Source organism: Mixophyes fleayi, chromosome 2, assembly GCF_038048845.1.
Source record: "Mixophyes fleayi isolate aMixFle1 chromosome 2, aMixFle1.hap1, whole genome shotgun sequence".
Taxonomy (NCBI): Eukaryota; Metazoa; Chordata; class Amphibia; order Anura; family Limnodynastidae; genus Mixophyes; species Mixophyes fleayi.
Genome location: NC_134403.1, coordinates 356,628,759 through 356,648,168, shown reverse-complemented (window position 1 = coordinate 356,648,168; position 19,410 = coordinate 356,628,759). Strand labels below are relative to the sequence as shown.

General features: G+C 42.8%; 1 protein-coding gene across 10 annotated transcripts in view; it reads right to left on the bottom strand.

Annotated features, from left to right (window-relative positions):
- SYNJ1 (synaptojanin 1) overlaps window positions 1–19,410 on the bottom strand; it is a 69,671-nt gene that overhangs the window by 7,311 nt on the left and 42,950 nt on the right. For 4 of the 10 annotated variants that reach the window (XM_075197167.1, XM_075197169.1, XM_075197175.1 and 1 more), the window contains exons 13-28: window positions 18,946–18,969; window positions 17,021–17,212; window positions 14,500–14,584; window positions 13,952–14,092; window positions 13,484–13,676; window positions 13,244–13,402; window positions 12,492–12,648; window positions 11,823–11,940; window positions 11,517–11,732; window positions 10,852–10,930; window positions 9,448–9,610; window positions 8,613–8,828; window positions 7,099–7,239; window positions 2,726–2,764; window positions 1,583–1,630; window positions 764–828 (exon numbers count right to left, since the gene is read on the bottom strand). In XM_075197167.1, coding sequence (XP_075053268.1) covers window positions 764–828; window positions 1,583–1,630; window positions 2,726–2,764; window positions 7,099–7,239; window positions 8,613–8,828; window positions 9,448–9,610; window positions 10,852–10,930; window positions 11,517–11,732; window positions 11,823–11,940; window positions 12,492–12,648; window positions 13,244–13,402; window positions 13,484–13,676; window positions 13,952–14,092; window positions 14,500–14,584; window positions 17,021–17,212; window positions 18,946–18,969 — 2,036 coding nt within the window. The remainder of the gene's footprint in view (window positions 1–763; window positions 829–1,582; window positions 1,631–2,725; window positions 2,765–7,098; window positions 7,240–8,612; window positions 8,829–9,447; window positions 9,611–10,851; window positions 10,931–11,516; window positions 11,733–11,822; window positions 11,941–12,491; window positions 12,649–13,243; window positions 13,403–13,483; window positions 13,677–13,951; window positions 14,093–14,499; window positions 14,585–17,020; window positions 17,213–18,945; window positions 18,970–19,410) is intronic. The other 6 variants (XM_075197168.1, XM_075197170.1, XM_075197172.1 and 3 more) reach the window with 5 other exon arrangements.

Below are 19,410 nucleotides of genomic sequence, written 5' to 3'. Positions count from 1 at the left end.
TGTATATAAATATAATCTAAGTGAGCACTTAAATTTATTAGACCAAAATAATATGTAAAGTAACATCCACAATTTACATATAATTGCAGTGTCCCTTAAAGCCTATTGTGACCTAATAGACCATACACTAGGAAAAGTCTAAACTCTAGTAATATATCATTTATAATTTACATGGTCTGCAGGGGCACACGCAGGGGGGGTTTCTGGTTCTCCAGAAACCCCTCCCCTCCGCGAACGGCACTGTACAGCAGCCGCAGCGCTGTCAAAGAAGCGTCTGCGGCAGTGCTGTATTCTAGTACAATACAGCACTGCCGCTGTCCAATTCAGAATCGCCAAATTGGAGCTGCAGGCGCATGCGCAGCAGCTTGCGCTCTCTCTCATTTTTTGGGGGGGGCCCCCTTAAAAATCCTGCGTTTGCCACTGGTCTGTAAGGTTGAAATAAGACACAGATCAACCAAGCTGAACATTTCGTAAATTCTAGTCATGTGATCTGGAGGAAGCCAAAACAACCCCCCCCCCTCCACCACCAACACACACACAGTGCAGCCGTTGCTATTTAACTTCACAAAAACGGCAATCAGAATAATACACATTTCTGAGAGTGTAATTACGGTATAAAATAATTATTTCAATCACGAATGTCTAATTTAGTCTCCATAATTACAAAATAAATTATATATATTTTTTAGTAAAAGGCCGACTCTAGTTGAACCAGAAACATACAGTACTTGTAGGACAGAGGAAAACCCTAGAAGATGCTCACCGGCCTCACAGACGCACAGGGTGCAGCCCCTGGAGGTACAAACTGGGGAGGAGGTTGTCCGCGCACTGAAAAAAACCAAACATTTGAAAATGCAAAAATTACTTAATTTTATCAATGCGTCATTGCACATTTACAGAACACTTAATAATCTCGTATGACTTTGGAGTTAAGAAGCAGGCAAGACATTGCGCATGCAGGATTAGCAATCAGCCTGTCCATCTGTGCTTCTGTGTATCGTCTGTTTTACACCTTACCTATTACGTCTTATGTACAGTTTAATGCTGCCAAGTTGTTGTGATGCCATGCAAATAAATGATAATAGTAATATTACGTCACCCTTAACATAGCAGAGCTATATACCGTGTAAGAAAAAATGGACAACATGCAATTTTTGCTAATAATGTGGGGCTGTAGATCTTATTTCGTCCTGAAGAGGGCAGCGTTACTGCGACTGCCAAGAAAGGGATTTATGTGCAGTTTATTGATGGAGCGCTGGATGCTGCTCTGGGCCCCAGGGCTCTCCGTCTCAGACCAGACTGCTGATTCGTCCTCCCGCTTGCACCACCTCAAATGGTTTTCGGGTTAGGTGATACTGCAGCTATAATCACCATGTTACACAGCTACATATTAATACCTGTAACCATATAAATGGTCTCACCAGTAAATTAATCTAGACATAGACTGAAAGCAGCAATAACCCCAATATGAACCCTGTGGTTATGATGATGCCTTGTTTATCATTAGTGAGGTGTAATTCTATTAGTGGACATGACACATGCTACCCATTAGTAACTCATGCAACCACAACAATCCATTTACCTTCCGCATCTCTGCGAGATACCCCGGGGCTGGGGGGAGCACCTGCACCTTATTAGAGAGAGAAAAGACACTAAAGATTGCAAAGACAGAATCAACCGCAGGTACAAAATGACAGACAAGACAGTGGGAAAGACAGCACTGAGTATGTGTCTGTGTTTTATTTTATAATGACCAGAGGCACGCGCCAGTGAGTGAGTACAATGGGTGCGAGGGCGCGCCGGGGCAGTGAGTGCGAGGGCGCGCCGGGGCAGTGAGTGCGAGGGCGCGCCAGTGCAGTGAGTGCGAGGGCGCGCCAGTGCAGTGAGTGAGAGGACACGCCAGTGCAGTGAGTGAGAGGACACGCCAGTGCAGTGAGTGAGAGGACGCGCCAGAGCAGTGAGTGCGAGGACGCGCCAGAGCAGTGAGTGCGAGGACGCGCCAGTGCAGTGAGTGCGAGGACGCGCCAGTGCAGTGAGTGCGAGGACGCGCCAGTGCAGTGAGTGCGAGGACGCGCCAGTGCAGTGAGTGCGAGGACGCGCCAGTGCAGTGAGTGCGAGGGCGCGCCAGTGCAGTGAGTGCGAGGGCGCGCCAGTGCAGTGAGTGCGAGGGCGCGCCAGTGCAGTGAGTGCGAGGGCGCGCCAGTGCAGTGAGTGCGAGGGCGCGCCAGTGCAGTGAGTGCGAGGGCGCGCCAGTGCAGTGAGTGCGAGGGCGCGCCAGAGCAGTGAGTGCGAGGGCGCGCCAGAGCAGTGAGTGCGAGGACACGCCAATGTAGTGAGTGCGAGGACACGCCAATGCAGTGAGTGCGAGGACACGCCAGAGCAGTGAGTGCGAGGACACGCCAATGCAGTGAGTGCGAGGACACGCCAATGCAGTGAGTGCGAGGACACGCCAGAGCCGTGAGTGCGAGGACACGCCAGAGCAGTGAGTGCGAGGACACGCCAGAGCAGTGAGTGAAGAAAGTGCAGCGAGTGCGGGCGCACTACAGAGCAACGAGTGAGGCCAGTGCAGCATTAGCTTGTAGTGCAGAAACACGTACTTGGTGGTGCAGACGCTAAACATAAGACAACAGAATACTACGGACTACATGAATTATGCAGGAAGTGGGAATGTAAAGCAAGCTGCTCATGTAGCACAGACAGGCCGATGTAGTTACATGGTCATTACCTCCAATCTCTTTCCTAGCTGGTGCTGGACTTCTAGCACCTTATCAGGCCAAAGAAAAGCAGCAGAAAGAAAGTACATTAAAAAGAGTCACAGTGACTATGGCATAGGGCGATATATCTGGATACACTGCAGTCTGTGTAGCAGATCAATTACATGACACGCACAGACCAACACGCCTGTCCAGCGTTACACCCCTCCACAATGCCACACAATCATTTTGTTTTATTTTACACTGAAATATGTATGCTGGGCAGCCAACTATCCTGTGTACATCAGGGGCGGATCTAGAAATTTTTCCTACCCCGGGTGATGTAGGGGGGGGGGGGGGGGGATTTAAGCCCCGCCCCTTTCTAACTTCTAAGGCTGCCGGCGGCTGCACAGTATGTGCAGGTCCGTTCGGCAGTGATAATGTGCTGTCCCGCTGCTCTTAATGTGTTTAAAACACAATCAGAGCAGCCGGGCAGCACATTATCACTGCCGAACGGACCTGCACAGCGTGCAGCCGCCGGCAGCAAGCCCCTGCTAGGGGGGGCGATCGCCCCCCCTGGATCCGCCACTGGTGTACATTCAGCGGCCACTTTATTAGGTACACCGTTATAATACTGGGTGGGTGTACTTTTGCCCTTATAACAGTTCTTCATGGCATGGATTCTACACGGTGCAGGAAACATTCCTTAGACATCCTGGTCCATGGTGACATGGTAGCGTCACGCGGTTGCTGCAGATTTGTTGACTGTGTATTTATGCCACAAACCTCCCGATCTCCCACATCCCAAAGGTGCTTGTATTGGACTGAGATCTGGAGACTGTGGAGGCCACTAGAGTACAATGATCTCGTTGTCATGTTCTTGGAACCCTCTTGAGATGAGGTGTGCTGTGTGACATGGTGCGTTTACCTGCTGAAAGTAGCCATTATAAGATGGGTAGACTATGGCTATAAATGGATGCACATGGTTAGCACCAATACTCAGGTAGGCTGCGACATTTAAACAATACTCAATTGGTATTAAGGGGCCTAATGTGTGCCAAGAGAACATTCCCCACACCATTACACCACCACTAGACTGAAATAAAGAGTCATCAGACCAGCCAGCAATTTTTCCAATCTTCAACTGTCTGGTATTGGTGAGCCTGTGCCCCGTTTCCTGTTCTTAGCTGACAGTAGTGGAACCTGGTGTGGTCTTCTGCTGCTGTAGCCCATCCACGTTAACGTTCGATGTGCTGTGTAATGGATGGCTATTTGGTTTAAGCTGACAGGAAGGCGACAGTAACTCCGTCTGACTATTCTCCTCCGATCTCTCTCATTAACAAGTCATTTTCACCCATGAAATTGTCGCACACTGGATGTTTTTTGTTTTGTGCACCATTCTCTGTAAACTCGAGAGACCGCTGTGCGTCAAAATACCAAAAGATCAGCAGTTTCTGAGATACTCAAACTAGCCCGTCTGGCAAAACTAATCATTCCACGGTCAGAGTCACTTAGATCACATATCTTCCCCATTCTGGTGTTTGGTCTGAACAACTGAACCTCTAGGCCATGTCTGCCTGCTTTCATGCACCCAGTTGCTGCCATGATCGGCTGATTAGATATTTGCATTAACATATAGGTGGACCTAATAAAGTCACCACTGAGTGTATAACACTATGATCAACTCTTGCCAAAGGTACCAAAGAAACTACATAAAACCACCTATCTGGTCTAAATCAAACATAAGACAAATGCTCAAATAAAATGTGTGCGGTATATTATTGTTTTAATAACCAATCATGGTTCAAAACATGTTTGCACTGAAGGGGTTAATGTAGAGTTAGTGAGGATGAGTGCGAGTCATTCTCTACATATACCTCTAAAGTGCCCTGTCGCCCTTAGCACTCATGTGGTCAAACATCTAAAAAGAACATCAGGAACGGTGAATGTGTATTGCCAGTGAGAGCTGAGGAAGGCACATGATGACGTAATAATGCCGGTGTTTAATGACATCACTGTGCGCGCCGGTGGTCAGCCCTACACTAAAGAAAACAATCTGAAGAGCCATGGGATGAGAGGAAGGCAATAAAGTGCCCGACTCCCCCATTCTGGTTACTACAGACTCCGGGGTCCTCTCTTTCAAACGATGTGGTCCCTTAAAAGTTAATCATCTGGTGATCATGTGTGACCACTCGGCAACAACACCGTACACTGCAGAAAACATTACCCTGCCCAGGGACAGGGGAACGCTGCTGTAATGCCCAGATCTCCCACGACCTGGCTCAAAGAAACGACCCCTCATTTGAAAGAGGACAGTTTCAATGATGTGCCCATTAGTAGTTATTGTCTGGTGATAAAAAGACAATAGTACTCTACAATACAGAAAGTGTTAACAAGTCCAGTAATTCCCAGATCTCTCTCATCCTGACTTCAATAAACTCCAAGGAGTTCCTCTTGTCTAATTTTCAAAATGGCATGTCTTTCTGGGCTACCCATATAATTCCTTCAAGTTGTATGCATTTCATTAAAGACAGTGCAAACTAGCAAAAAAAAAAAGGTGCAGATTTTACAATTAAATCCTGTGTGTAGAATCCTGCTTTTAGTTGTATTGGAAACGTGGATTTATGTCAAAAGAACCACAAAGTATGACTTGGTAGTTTTTCTTGCAATTTCAGTAATGAGAACACTCTGTTTTGGCTATTTTGGGTAGAATGTCTTTGCCATGTCAGGAGGTATAAACAGATTAAGGTATTTTCTGAAAATTCAAAATCTTCTGATGAAGACAAGGTACAACTTCTTGTACTTTGGTACCACATAAACAAATTACTGATATTAATGTGGGAACGTGACCAGCTCAGCACAGGGGCGAGAGGACGTCAGGTGTGAAAAGGTTATAAAAGCGGTTACAGGACTGTTTATCGCCAAGTCACTATAAATAACGCAATGTCTTTGTGTATCGATTACCTTTCATAGTTCATAGTTCTTATATTCCAAAGGAAATGATAAAGGGGCAGTCTATTCTGGAAAGGGGGACCCCAAAGACGTTAAACAGGCGAGGGGATGTAACAACCCCTTTCAATGGACTGAGGTTCTTACCCCGCTGCTCACAACCTACAAAAAAGGACCTCAAGCCTGTTAAATCCCAATGACTTTTTTTGGGTTCTTTTATTTTATAAACAATTTAATAAATCAGATTTTCTGCGCACATATCTAATAAAAAAAAAAAAAGTGTGATATTTTAATGGAAATTAATGCAAAAATATATACTTGTAGCCAAAAGTAAAGTAATTAAATTATTCACTTAATTCTGCCAAAGGCAGCACAATAGAAAAAAGCTTCTGAAATATTACGGATCTATATGTCTGCCCCATGCATTCCTGAATTGTGCTACTGTACGAGCCCCCGACACAATTGTCGGTAGACTATCCCATGGATCAGCATATCGGTAGAATTCTTCTTTATATTACACCTATCTCACGCCCTACAATTTTCAAAGCGTTGTAGAAATCCTCTTATTTTTTAAAATACTACCTGGTCTCTATTAATACTTTGTATATATTATGTTACTATTATGTAAGCTGTCCATGTTCAGCTCTTCAAGCCGTCTCTGATAAGTCGTTATGCAGAATATGAACCATTTTAGCAGCTTCTCTGATTTTTTTCTATTTTATTAACATTTTGTTGGTGCACATGGCCTCCAGAACAGCACACAGTACTTAAGGTGAGGACTTACCAGTGACTTGTAAAGTAACAATATAACCTCCCTCTTCCTATACCACCAAGCACTGGCTTCTCCATCTGTCTGCTGACCTTTATATCATCAGAAACTAGAACTCCAAGTCCCCTCCCTCAGTTGTTGGCATCACCATTCATTCTGTATTCTCATTTCCAATTTGTGTCCCCCACAAGCCCTAGTTTATATATTGATGCATTAAATGTATTATTCCACACTTCACTCTTATTTTCTCAAAACCACTATTTGTTTTATCTCTGCTGGTTGCAAATCATCTATTAATCTGCTTGAAGGCATAGTATACCATTCTGTGTCTGATTGAGAGACTGGTTTTCTCATTTTCCTCACTAAAACACAACAGTAATGTTTGCCATCTCTAAGTTCAATTAGTGGCTATTTAATAAGGATCAATAGTTACTGATAAGATTAACGCTTTTTTTTTATAAGCCAATAACAGCTGGTGATTTTCGTTACAGTCGCAGGATATAGTGATGTATTCTATATACCCCCAGCTCTAAAACTACTTTATATCAACCATTGTTAACATGTGGCTCTTTCGTTGTTATGGAACATTAGATATTCAGTAATAATAACAACACACAAAGCAAACTAGACTGGGCTAAGACTGTAGAAATACACCTAACCTAATGACCTGCAGGTTCCGCTCCTTACCTGAGGGAGGAGGGGGGCGCTGTGGCGGTGCTGGACGGGCCGGTGGAGCGCCAGGTCGGGGAGGAGGCGGCCGCTTAGGTTCTAGACTCAGAGCTGCAGCCTCCTTCTGTTGTATGATTGTCTGGAAGTCCATTGGAGAACCTAGTAACACAACACATACATCAGCCTTGTTATTAAATGGGAAGCTCCCACTCCCCTGACAGGCAGAACTTCAAGGTCCCGTCCCTTGGAACAATAGGTGCCACGGGGTGCGACACTCATTGTTCTGGTAGTCAAGGTGGGAAATGGAAAATAAAACGTATAAATAGCACCAACAACATTGTTCAGCTGAGAAATGTAATCAAAACAGCAACAACCCCTCCTCACACATTAAAAACATTCTCCATCTTGGAAATGTCACAGAAAACTCCAACATTTTATCATCTTGCTGCACTAGAACATAAGTCAATGCCGACACCTGACCCAGAGTTACTCCATCTTGTGTGAGTTTGATTGGTTCCTTGCGGTCTCCGTGCCTTTAAACTTTCCCAGAAAACAAGTCTTCACTTACAATTACACACTGGGCCTGTGACTACTTCAGTCACCCACCTGTCTTGTTAGCAATTTCCTCTCACCACACACAAGCTGAATTACAATGTAGGTTCCCAGACTTCATATTTCAATCCTGTTACACTTTTAACGTTTAAGCTCTTGTGAACAGGATTCACGTTCCTGGATCTTCTTCCTGGATCTTCTCCATACCTTGTTCCTCTGTTTATTTATGTCGACTATACAACCCTGTCCATATTTCACATGTCAACATTTAACTGTGTCGACATTATGAACATGTAGCCATTAGGACTGTAGACATTATGGTGTCGACATTTCATGTCCAACCCACTAGTAATTGCCCTGTATGAACTATTGACTATGTAGAGCACTGCGAGGGTTGCTGGTGCTGTACATAACCATAATTAGTAAGAAAATTCTTCATAAAATAATTTGTTTAGCCCACAAAATGACCGCCTCGGCTGTTAGGTAGGCGACAGAAGACTTAAACCAGGATGTATTTACAGATCTTTTCCCTGGCTTCTTACACAAACTAGATCCCATATCATGAAGATTAGAACACTATTTAGCTGCTGAGTGTAATTATCATTGTACATCATATGACCTACACACAGCGGAAGCAGCCACTGTATGGGCTGAGCCGATATCCAGGACTCAGGCAGACTTTAAAGAACTCCCCGCTATTTAGAACTACAACAGAGTAACCGGAGGATCATGAATACACGCAAACAGTCGCCCTCCATTACTGCGACTCACGCCAATGCCCTGATATTGCACACTGTACAGACTTCTACAAGCGCTCTCACATTCTTTATTCTGGTTCTCACATCTGCGACAGAGTATAGTGTAATACTTGTAACAGTCTGTTCTATCTTGGTAATATCCCTATTTTTAACACAAAGTAATAAAATCCAGCCTATACTACAAAAACCACTGTATAAAATGTCCAGTATATGGTATGATACCTTGGGATGAGGCTACAGGGGGTCCCGGTGTTTTTGCAGGGGCGCGGCTCGGACGTACAGGCAGAGCAGGAGGGGGACCTTCCGGCATGGTGGGCGATGGGCAGGGACTTGAGCGAGGAGAGGAGCTGGGGGAGGATCCCATGGTGGAGCAGGACGATGGCTGTAAGTGCTGAGGGAGAATTTCCTCTACTTCTGCGCAATAATCATCCACGTCACCTGGGAGGAGGAACCACAGACACAACGGCTCAGTAACTGGGAGAGCTACATGAAAAACACAGCACAAGCTTTACACCGATTTATAAAGCAATCTATTTCCATATTAAACCACTGCAAAAAAAATGCACACAAGCAAAAAAGACCTCAATAGTGATATTATTATCCACATTATTAATCTGCAAATAAAAGGGAATTGTTCAATAAATAAACCAAAGCCAGAACATCTGAAGTATCTGATCTATGCAAATTGGAAATAAAGACCCAGGGGTCAGCGGGCCCGTGCCCTGGGGCCCAGTGGTCAGCAGTCCAGTGAATCTCGACCCTGGTGGTCCAGCTGGTATTGGGGCACCATTGTGCTACCATACCAGTTCCCATTAAAGAGAATCAGACTGCTGTGGTGCCGGATGGTCCCTAATCCTCCTGGAGTGTTGGGGACCAGAGAAGGCAGCTCCGACGACCCCCACAGAAGCTCTATGCAGGGTACAAGAAGGGGGCCGGCTGTACCCCTCTCCCGTAGAGCCGGCAGGATTCTCATAAATTAAAACAGCTGAGTAGCCCAAAATAAAAACAATCAGCCATTCTCTTAAATTTTTAGTAACATTAATGGCGGACAATGCACCTTCCATGTCGTAGTCTGCAGTGATATCCGCATCTTCACCAAGCAGCGTGGAGCTGGTAGAACAAGGTAGTGTGATGCTTATCCTCTCCAAATTCATCTCCTCCTCTACCTGGGTGATCCAGTCCGGGTTTTTCAGCTGAATGTTCATCGTCTTCCCCAATACCTGCATTTAACAGAGAACGGGATATTGCCATCCTAGCTAAAAGCGGAAATCTTCATTTTTTTGATCATGTTTTATTAAAATCACTAAGGGCTCATTTAAATGCTACATACTGAGAAACTGCATTCATAATTCATTTATAATAATTTCCCTGCAGCTTCAGAAAATAATTACTACTTGGAGATAAAAAAAAAATAATCTCCTAAAGTCATTCAGAATACAATACACAGATAGGTCAGGGAGATGCAAAATCACCTTCACATTTAGTTTAACACAGCACGTTACTACACACATCATTACTTACATGTAACACTTTAATGTGCATATCTTCCACGTTCCATCAGGTTAGCATCTACTCTCAAAGGCTACAAGCGTGCCCCTTAAGACTTATTTCTTTATTCAAGTCTATCAGTTCTCCTAACTCTCTTGTCCTGGCTCTCTCCCCCAGTTAGTACCACCCTATTTGTGTCTCCCCCTTCCCTTTAGGTTGTAAGCTCTCATGAGCAGAGCCCTCATTCCTTGTATGCTCCTTCTACTATTCCATCACCGTCTGTACCTATTGGCTGCTTCCCTAGCCTTGTTTTCCCTGTTTTATTAAGCTTCGGCCTACTTCTTGCTGATTTCTACCATCACTTTCACTATCTGTCAGATATAATCTGATTTGTTTTACCCTGTCACCTGTGTTTGTATATATTTGTGTATCATGTTGTGTCTTGGTTCTGTTTTCTGTATATGTAATGTACGGCGCTGCGGACCCTTTGTGGCGCCTTATAAGTCAAAGATAATAATAATAATAATAATAATATCTTATAACAGAAAGACTGACTGTACTGTACTGACATCACTACAACCTGGGTTAATACGGGGAAATGTGTCTTTAGAAAACACTGCAAATCATCAACGTCATCACAAATGAACCTCACATTTAGGGAAATCTTCTCTAATTAATAAAAACAGAGATATTTACACCTGTGTGAGCCAAGCTCCTGCCCATGTATACTGGTAGTGAGAGATCTGACCCATGCAGTAGTCATACACAAGGATAAGAATCATATTAACTACTTCACCAAGTAACACACTATAGCTACATTCTATGTCCCATTTGTGTGTTTCTTAATATTTCTATGCAGTATTGTAGTTGTACATGTTATTCCTAAGTTAATTAAGGCCAACTATAATGATGGGTGTATTAAGCAATAACAACTATATATTCAACACAGTGATGTGCCTCTTGTTAGCGTTACCTCAACACCATCCAGGTCTAAAGCAGCGAGAGCAGAACTTCCTTCCAGAAACGTCACCCACATTCTAGCCTCGACAAACCTGTACCGGCAAATAAAGAATAATCATCAATTACTGCAAACACTAAGACCACGAGAATATGTGCAGTCCTAGTACAGCTCTGTAAAGGAGACCTGTTACCATGAATTGACTTTTTCTCATTTATCAGCATAAATTATCACTATCCATGCTATTAAAAAAGAAAAAGTTATTTTAAAAAACAAAAACATTCCTCTTTGGCTGGCAAACATTCCCTAATGCCACCATGAAAACAAGAATGAAACAGATTAGCAGACAGGAGTAGTAGTAAGAAAGCTCAGTCACTGTGGCAGAATATGGAGGATTGAAAATGATTTCTAGAAGTCCAGCCATTTAAATACATTTTAAGTCAAAGATTTATTGGTTTTTAAATGACAGGTCCACTTTAGGAATGCTTCATTATTAAACCTGCTGTGTGTTATTTGTGCAGTTTTCAAATCTAGTTATTGTAATTAAGTCACCGTTTGTATCTTCTATGATCTAGTTCTGGTTGTTTGTCAATCTAAACAATATGAGGGATTATTTAACACGAATTGAAACAGGAATTATGGACTGAATGATGCGGCAGAAATGTACGGCGTTCTCTAACCTTATCAGTATGACCTCGCCGTAGCCTGCAAACTGCTGCAGCAATTCATCAATCAAAGGATCATCAAAATAGTTGTCTTCGGGGGTTCTGCTCTGTATGGAGACCATGATTGTACCGTCAGGCGGCCCCTGGGTCGCAATCACTTCCTTATATATTTTCTGTCTCTCTTCAGCTTCCGTTTCAAATATATCTATATCAATCAGTGCAACAACTGGCCTTTAAAAGCAAATGCAAACTGGGTCAGTGATCATAGTAATGCACCAATTAAAAAAATTAATTAAAAATCGTCTTTGCTTGGAACAATACCTGTGATCAGAGGTTTTTAACTCTGCTCTGCCATAATGCAATAAGGTTCCTGGATTCCAGGTATAAGGGATATTTTTCCCTTCTTGCAAACTTGAATTCAGAAGGTCTAAATCTTCCGCTAAAACACCAAAGAGAGTAGAAATAAAAAAAAACAGGAATTTGGGTAGGGGGGAGTTTTTTAGAGAGGTAGGGGAAACAACTTGAAAAACTACTTCAACTAAAAATACATTTTGTAAGAAATTATATATATGACCAATACTGTATATCGAAAAACATTTCCCCACCAGATTTAACGTTATTAAAAAAAAAAACCAAACCTGTACTTTCTGTGAAGAGTCAGTCTATTTTGCTACCAAAAAATTATTTCTAGCTTATAAAGATAGCATTGTTCATGTATTTTGTTCAGTGTGATCGATAGACCGGTAGACAGGAAGTCTGGTCTGCATGGTGAACTTCAATTATAACAAATACCTGATACTGATGCATCTGTGTGTGATCATTATACAGCAACCTGTGGTTATTGCTGCATAACGCAATCCCATATTGGGGACGATTAATAAAACCTGAACAATAGACTGTGCTCAGACTGGAGGGTGGTTCCAACACCTTTGTTTACTTACAAGTTAAAATAGAAATCTACGGCTCTAGAGAAAGGAACAAACTAATGACCTGATCTGTCGAAGGGCCACTTTCTCCTCCTCCAGAGAATACGATCCGTCCAGGCCGGGGTGCGACACTTCTCACTTGTGTCGTAGTCGTCGGAGAACAAGTCATATTTATAGGTGGGGGCAAAGTTGACTTTTCCTTCTATGAAACTACGGAACACCTGCAGCAGAAAATGTTTCATATGTAATTGTTAGGTTACAGCTGACCAAAGACTGACATGTGGGCAGCGCAAAGGGTGGGTCAAAGACACAGTCTGAACAAAATCTGAGCAGACAGACGTTTGATCAGTGATCAGGCCGGGTAGATTAAATCAATTATTTTGCGTGCACTGGATAAATGCAGCATGTGTACCCAGAGTGTTATAATTCACAGACCAGACTTAGACTGCCTGTGACTTTTGTTAAAACTACAATTCCCAGCATGCCCTATCCGCCAACCTTATTAACCATTTCACTTCAATAGATGTAGAATCTACGTCCGCAACTGTCCAAGGGGCTGCAAGCATACTACATCATTGTGGTTGCCTTTAACCAGTGACTGATTAAGTGCAAATACAGGAAGAGATTGGACGTCTTTCTGGTAGTTCTCCCACAGCAAGTTAGCAGGGAATGCTGGGACTTATAGTTTAACAGCTGGAGAGTAACAGGAGTCGTAAGTCTGATGTAGATCCTTCTGTCATTGTCTACTCTTTGGAAAAGGCTACAGAGAACCACAACATAACCAACACAAATACATAACTCTCCTGACTTTCATACCTGTCCACCATTCTTCTGGTTAACAAGCTGATCTCCGACAACTAGAGAGTCCCAGTTTTGACTTCTTATCAGTTCTTTAACCTCTTCATTTGGCAGGTCGATGCGATAGTTAAAGTCTCCACACCAGAAGACGTAGTCATGAGAAAACAGCATTCTCCCCTAGTGATACAGAACAGAGTATTTCTATCTGCTCGTAGAACCAGCAGTACGGACAAGGAGAATGGGACTCTGTCTCCTTACCATTGGGAAGCTAAGCTTACGAGCGATTTCATTATAGTCCTCATTCCTCTCTTTCACTTGAGACTGCCCGGCTGCAAAGTGGCTGCAGACAAAGCAGAGACTGGTGGTGTGGAACAACATTCGGATGGCCACCGCACCTTTGTTTCCGGTGGCTCCCCCCATACCGGTCTTCACGGTATCTACTCCAACATCCCTGCAACAACAAGGCCAGGAACAGAGCAGTGTGTAAGCAATGGTCCACTCAACCACCGAACAAGCAATGGTCCACTCAACCACCGAACAAGCAATGGTCCACTCAACCACCGAACAAGCAATGGTCCACTCAACCACCGAACAAGCAATGGTCCACTCAACCACCGAACAAGCAATGGTCCACTCAACCACCGAACAAGCAATGGTCCACTCAACCACCGAACAAGCAATGGTCAACTCAACCACGGACCAGCAAAGCAAATTGCAGCGACTGACCTGATATAAGGTGCGTGCTGGGGTCTTATGAAGATAAAGAGACAGACGCCAACAAGCTGCTCTGAGGCCAGGAGAACGTACTTGTTATCCCTGGATATGGTTTTCTGAAGCTCCACAGCCCACAGCTTCTGGTTGGTTGTGCTGGAGAGAGACATGAACAAGCCCAGAATGGGAGAAGAACTGCTGTTAGACAGTGGATCCATCATTTAACTGCAGCAGGACAATAAACCCGGTCTAGATCATTTGCAGTAATTTTAGGGTTACAAGATGGAATAACACCACGATGTGGCATGTCCTCTACCATCAGTGCCCTACGGCAGGCTCAGATTGCTCTTATAGCCAGTGGATGAAACTGCAGATACAAGCCTAACCTTAAGACCCCTGTTGAAGTAGATTTATATCCTAAAACATTTTATGATGGAGAGAAACACACAGCTAAGTTACTTCAATGTGTCATCTAGGCCAGGGGTAGAAGGATGTATGAACGTTAATGTTTTAGTCTGTTGCAGGTGACACAATCTATAATAATACACCATTGCAGTACTCACCTTGCATTGACAATGTTCCCTGCATTTAATTCCACCATTTCCTCAAATCCAATGGCGAATATATCTATTGGCTTACTTCTTCTATCTGATAAAGGTGCAAAGGAAAGGTGAGAGGATTTGTAGAAAGCATATGCAAGATAATACAAAGCCACAACAAATATCAAGGATATCCCAAATAAATAAAAAATGTATTCCCTGTATTGTAATCTGCCGATGGTGAGGAAGGTAATGTCTGTATTCACTGCAGGTTATCCGAGTATAGGACAGATCTAAAACAGAAAAAGCCCAACTAGCATATGGATAAAATGCTAAAGTGCAGTGAGCGCAGACAGTGAGATATAGATAAATCAGTCTCAGCTCTCGCACACACTCCTTCGGAGATGCACATTATATTATATGGTCCACTTCGGCCTCACACCCACTGGTGGAATCTTCTATGTCTTACAATGCACAAAATATAGGTGTGAAAACACAACACATGGTTTCTAATGACCCTATACCCACATACGTTGGTACTCTGCAGTGTTGCGTCTTTCCAAAGCTGCCTGTTATATTCACTGGACAAACGCAACGCCTCCACTGACTGAATGGAAGTAAAGATCACTATTAACACCCACTTGCTGAATGTTTCTCAATGGCATTTGTACTTGCAATTTAGAGTACGCTCTTGTGCTATGACTTGTGTGGGTGTATATGTGTATGCGTTACTGAACACGGGTTCCCCCACCTAGTAAAACTAGAAGGTGGTAGTACTTAACCTACACACACACTCCACCACCCACTCGCACTTAACACCCCCATCCAAACCTATCTCACCCACTTTTCTCCCCTACTCCTCATCCTTACCCTCCTGCCTAACACATTATAGAACAAACACAGCCTTTCTGCCCACATTCTTCATACTCCCTTACTGTTCCCTACAATACCAACCCCTCAGCTCCCCTGCTCACACATCACTATACAACCTCCCTATCCAACCCCCTGGTTACCTACATCAAACTACTACCCTTCCCACCACTCACCTCTCTACCCAACTACTCTAACAGCTTGACGCCTTTGATTTCACAAACGATGACCCCACCACAACAATCAGAATACAAAGACAACGGCTGCGAAACCACACCGCGGCAGCCCCCTACAGCCTGCGCTCCATGACTACGCAAAGATAAGTGCATTTGTACTTCATCATCATCTATTTAAATAGTGTCACTTATGCCGCAGCGCTTGCGCTTAAACAAAAAAAGCAACAAAAAAAAAGAGCCGGTGGCTACAACTCAGCACACTAAAGAAAAGATGAATTGTACAAGACATACATTTGGATAGGTTTACTTTATTTATATATTTTATACATTTATTTTCTAAACACATGAAAACATATTTGGCATTTCTGCTCTAGTTTATTTTTTTAAAATCTTCGCAGGCAATTAAAACCCGATAACTGATGTCTGAACGGACCAAGAATGTGTAAAGGACACACCAGGGGGTAAATGTATCAAGCTGAGAGTTTTCCGGTGAAAAACCAATCAGATTCTAGCTATCATTAATTTAGTACATTGTACAAAATGACAGCTAGAATCTGATTGGTAGCCATAGGCAACATCTCCACTTTTCAAACCCACCGGAAAAATATCAGCTTGATACATTAACCCTTAAATGTACTGATCTATTTAATTAAGTAATTTAGATCAGATAAGGGTCAGAGAGGACGAGGGGTGGTATATAAAATACTGCACAATTGAGAGGAGCATTTGAACATAGATAAGAAATAATCAGAAGGGTGTAGTGTAGAGACAAGGAGGTATACAAGATAATTATGTGGTTTTAGTAACTGAACCATCCTGCAGACAGTGGCAGGAACAAGATTATCTTAGCAACATTACTTTAGAAACAAGTTGTTCATTTTAAATTAATAAACATTTAGATCCAAACAGAAAAAAACATCAGACCCTCTGCCTCACTGTTTACCAGGTCTTGACTAATGGCGAACTGGACTATTTTACAGGTTGAAGTGGTAGATTACACATTTTCCTGGGTATGGATTATAGAATTAGCAACAATTCCTGGATTAGAGTTCAGGACAAAGTTATGTTGAATAAAAAACAGCCTGAGTCCATATCCAAATTACACACAGAGTAAGTGGAGGAAAACTGAGCACAACCAGCAATGCTGAACAACAGGAAGCTCTATTAGCGTTGTCAGTGAGCCAATGACCGCACACCACCAGCAGATGTTAGCCATCGATTCACCGGATTTTCCAGCAATCACAATGAACATTTGCTCAGATCACACACACACTGCAACTTGGCACCAAATAGGATGTGAGTACAATCCTGCCAGGTACTACAGGGAGCAGAGACCAGCACTGACCGGGAACATACTAAACTGACTGATCAGATGATCCGCAGTCCTACATGCAATAGAAGACCAGTAAAATGTATTAAATATTCAGGCAGAGCACAGCTATAATGGACAGGACAACACGGACATCGCTCAGGACAACAAAAAGATATATCTCTGTTACCTTGGAACTCCTGGATACCAGCAATTTTAGGAGCATCTAGCAGCCAGTCAGTCAAGGTTTGATTCTTGAAGGCGATGCTTCGGAACTGCTTCCCACCATTCACATTCCAGGTACCAGCACAGATCCGGATCTTCCTGGGCTTGGCGTACCTATAATAGTTCTCGCACATGCTCCGTAATACTCTCGGAGATGCTGGGAGAGACAAGGAATACCTTCAGTCAGTCTGGATACACAGATCTCCAGCTATAGGGGCTAACTAAATAACGTGGTTAAATGTGCTGTAACCAGTAATAACCAGACATTTGCTTTTTTTTTCTAAACTACTAGAAATACAGTGTGCAACGGGCAGACTGCAGTCCCCCAAGCCTTTACTTGCAGCCCCCCCAAGTTGACTGCTCCTGATGTTATCTGAATAGTCATAGAGAAAAGCAAATCCATCTCGCTCTAAGGTTAGGACTTCCTCATCATTTATATCGAAGAGTTATTTATATAATTCAAAATGAGGGGGTGCTCTCACAACCGGAGTTACTATCAAGAGAGAAATGGTGAAAGGAGTCACCTAAAGAGATTGTTGATTGAGGCACTCCAGTCCCTTGGAAAATATTTAAGAACAAATTTTATTGAAAATTTATTAAAAATTGATGTGCCAGATAACATCATAGTCGGCGAATATTAAAATAGAGAGGTGATGAAAAATAAAGATAAGTGATAGAAATAATTAAAAATACCCTTCCGGGAAGCCGGTGGTCACAAAATTGTGACACTTATGATTTACTGGGAAAATTTCCCATGACTAAGCCGATTACGGCGAAACGTACGTCGGGTCACGTGTGACGCGTGACGTCACACACCCGGAAGTGTGAAGCCGGTCAGCGGAGTTAGCCGCGATCGTGTCACACTCTATCTAATGTTACAATTTTGAACCTAGCAGTGCGCTTTGTTTAGGGCTCTAACACCAGGGCAATTTTGTCTGACAAACAAGAGGAGATTTGAGGTTCCTTCATATCGCTAGTCAGATCTTTACCAGCAATATTATCATAGGCAGAACTGACTCAATTTCCTATGTAGCAGATATGTGTTAGAAAGAAATCCTCTGTGGTCATGTCCTAGTTAACCACTCTCCTTTACACACTGTATGAGAGGATACTAGGTTAGAGTACCAATCCTGAGTCTTTGGAACTATATACATTTACTTAAGTTCCTTTGTATGTCTATGTCAGACTACTATACCTGAGTGTTTTTGATAAATTATAAACCCTACAAGTGCATTCTTACACTACAATTACTTAATTTAGAGTGGACACACTTGCTGGCTATATGTGACATACTATGTATCGATGAATATAGGGAATATAATTGAATCCCAATAAATTGTATTATTTTGAATCTCACTGATACAATGTCCATAATTATGGGTATTTTTCCCAGTAAATCATAAGTGTCACAATTTTGTGACCGCCGGCTTCCCGGAAGGGTATTTTTAATTATTTCTATCACTTATCTTTATTTTTCATCACCTCTCTATTTTAATATTCGCCGACTATGACTTTATCTGGCACATCAATTTTTAATAAATTTTCAATAAAATTTGTTCTTAAATATTTTCCAAGGGACTGGAGTGCCTCAATCAACAATCTCTTTAGGTGACTCCTTTCACCATTTCTCTCTTGATAGTTATCTGAATAGTGGCAGATAATTCTGCGTCAAGCGGCCTCTGTGGCCCCCCACCTCTTTCATGTTCCCATTCACTGGCGCTAGAATCTGAATGGCCGCTATGGGTTACAGCACAATTTTCATAAAAACCACAAGACAGTTCTCTGCCTGGAATTCAGTAAACATTTTCCAATACTAGCAGACAATGTACTTTAACAAAAACCGGACATAGGACTATATATTTATACGGCGGACAGTCGAAAGCACTATACCTGATTGTAACATGAGCTCTGACACTGACCGTGCAGCAGAAAGGAAGGAATAGAAAGTTGGTTAATAGCAAAGACAAAGATCACAGTAAACTCCAAATAACATGTAAAATGAAACATGTGTGTCTTATAGAGGATGTAACATTCCAGCAGTATGCCTGGGAGATGGACAGAGAGGTAACGCGCTCAGCATGGTGTAGTGAGAAAAACCTACATGTCCATGGAACCTACAAGTCCATGGGGTCTACTCTTTTATGTGTGTTTTCAATGATTAAGATGCTGGCTGGGATGATTAGCATTCTAAACAGCTTGATTAACATGCTAATTCCCCAGGCCAGGGTGAACGGACTATTCAAAGCCTGTACATCAAAACAATCCACTGGATATGAAATATACCTATTGTGGGGATTCCATTACTAAAAACATAAGAATCATGGCCTCAACTTTTCCCATGTTGGAACTATAATC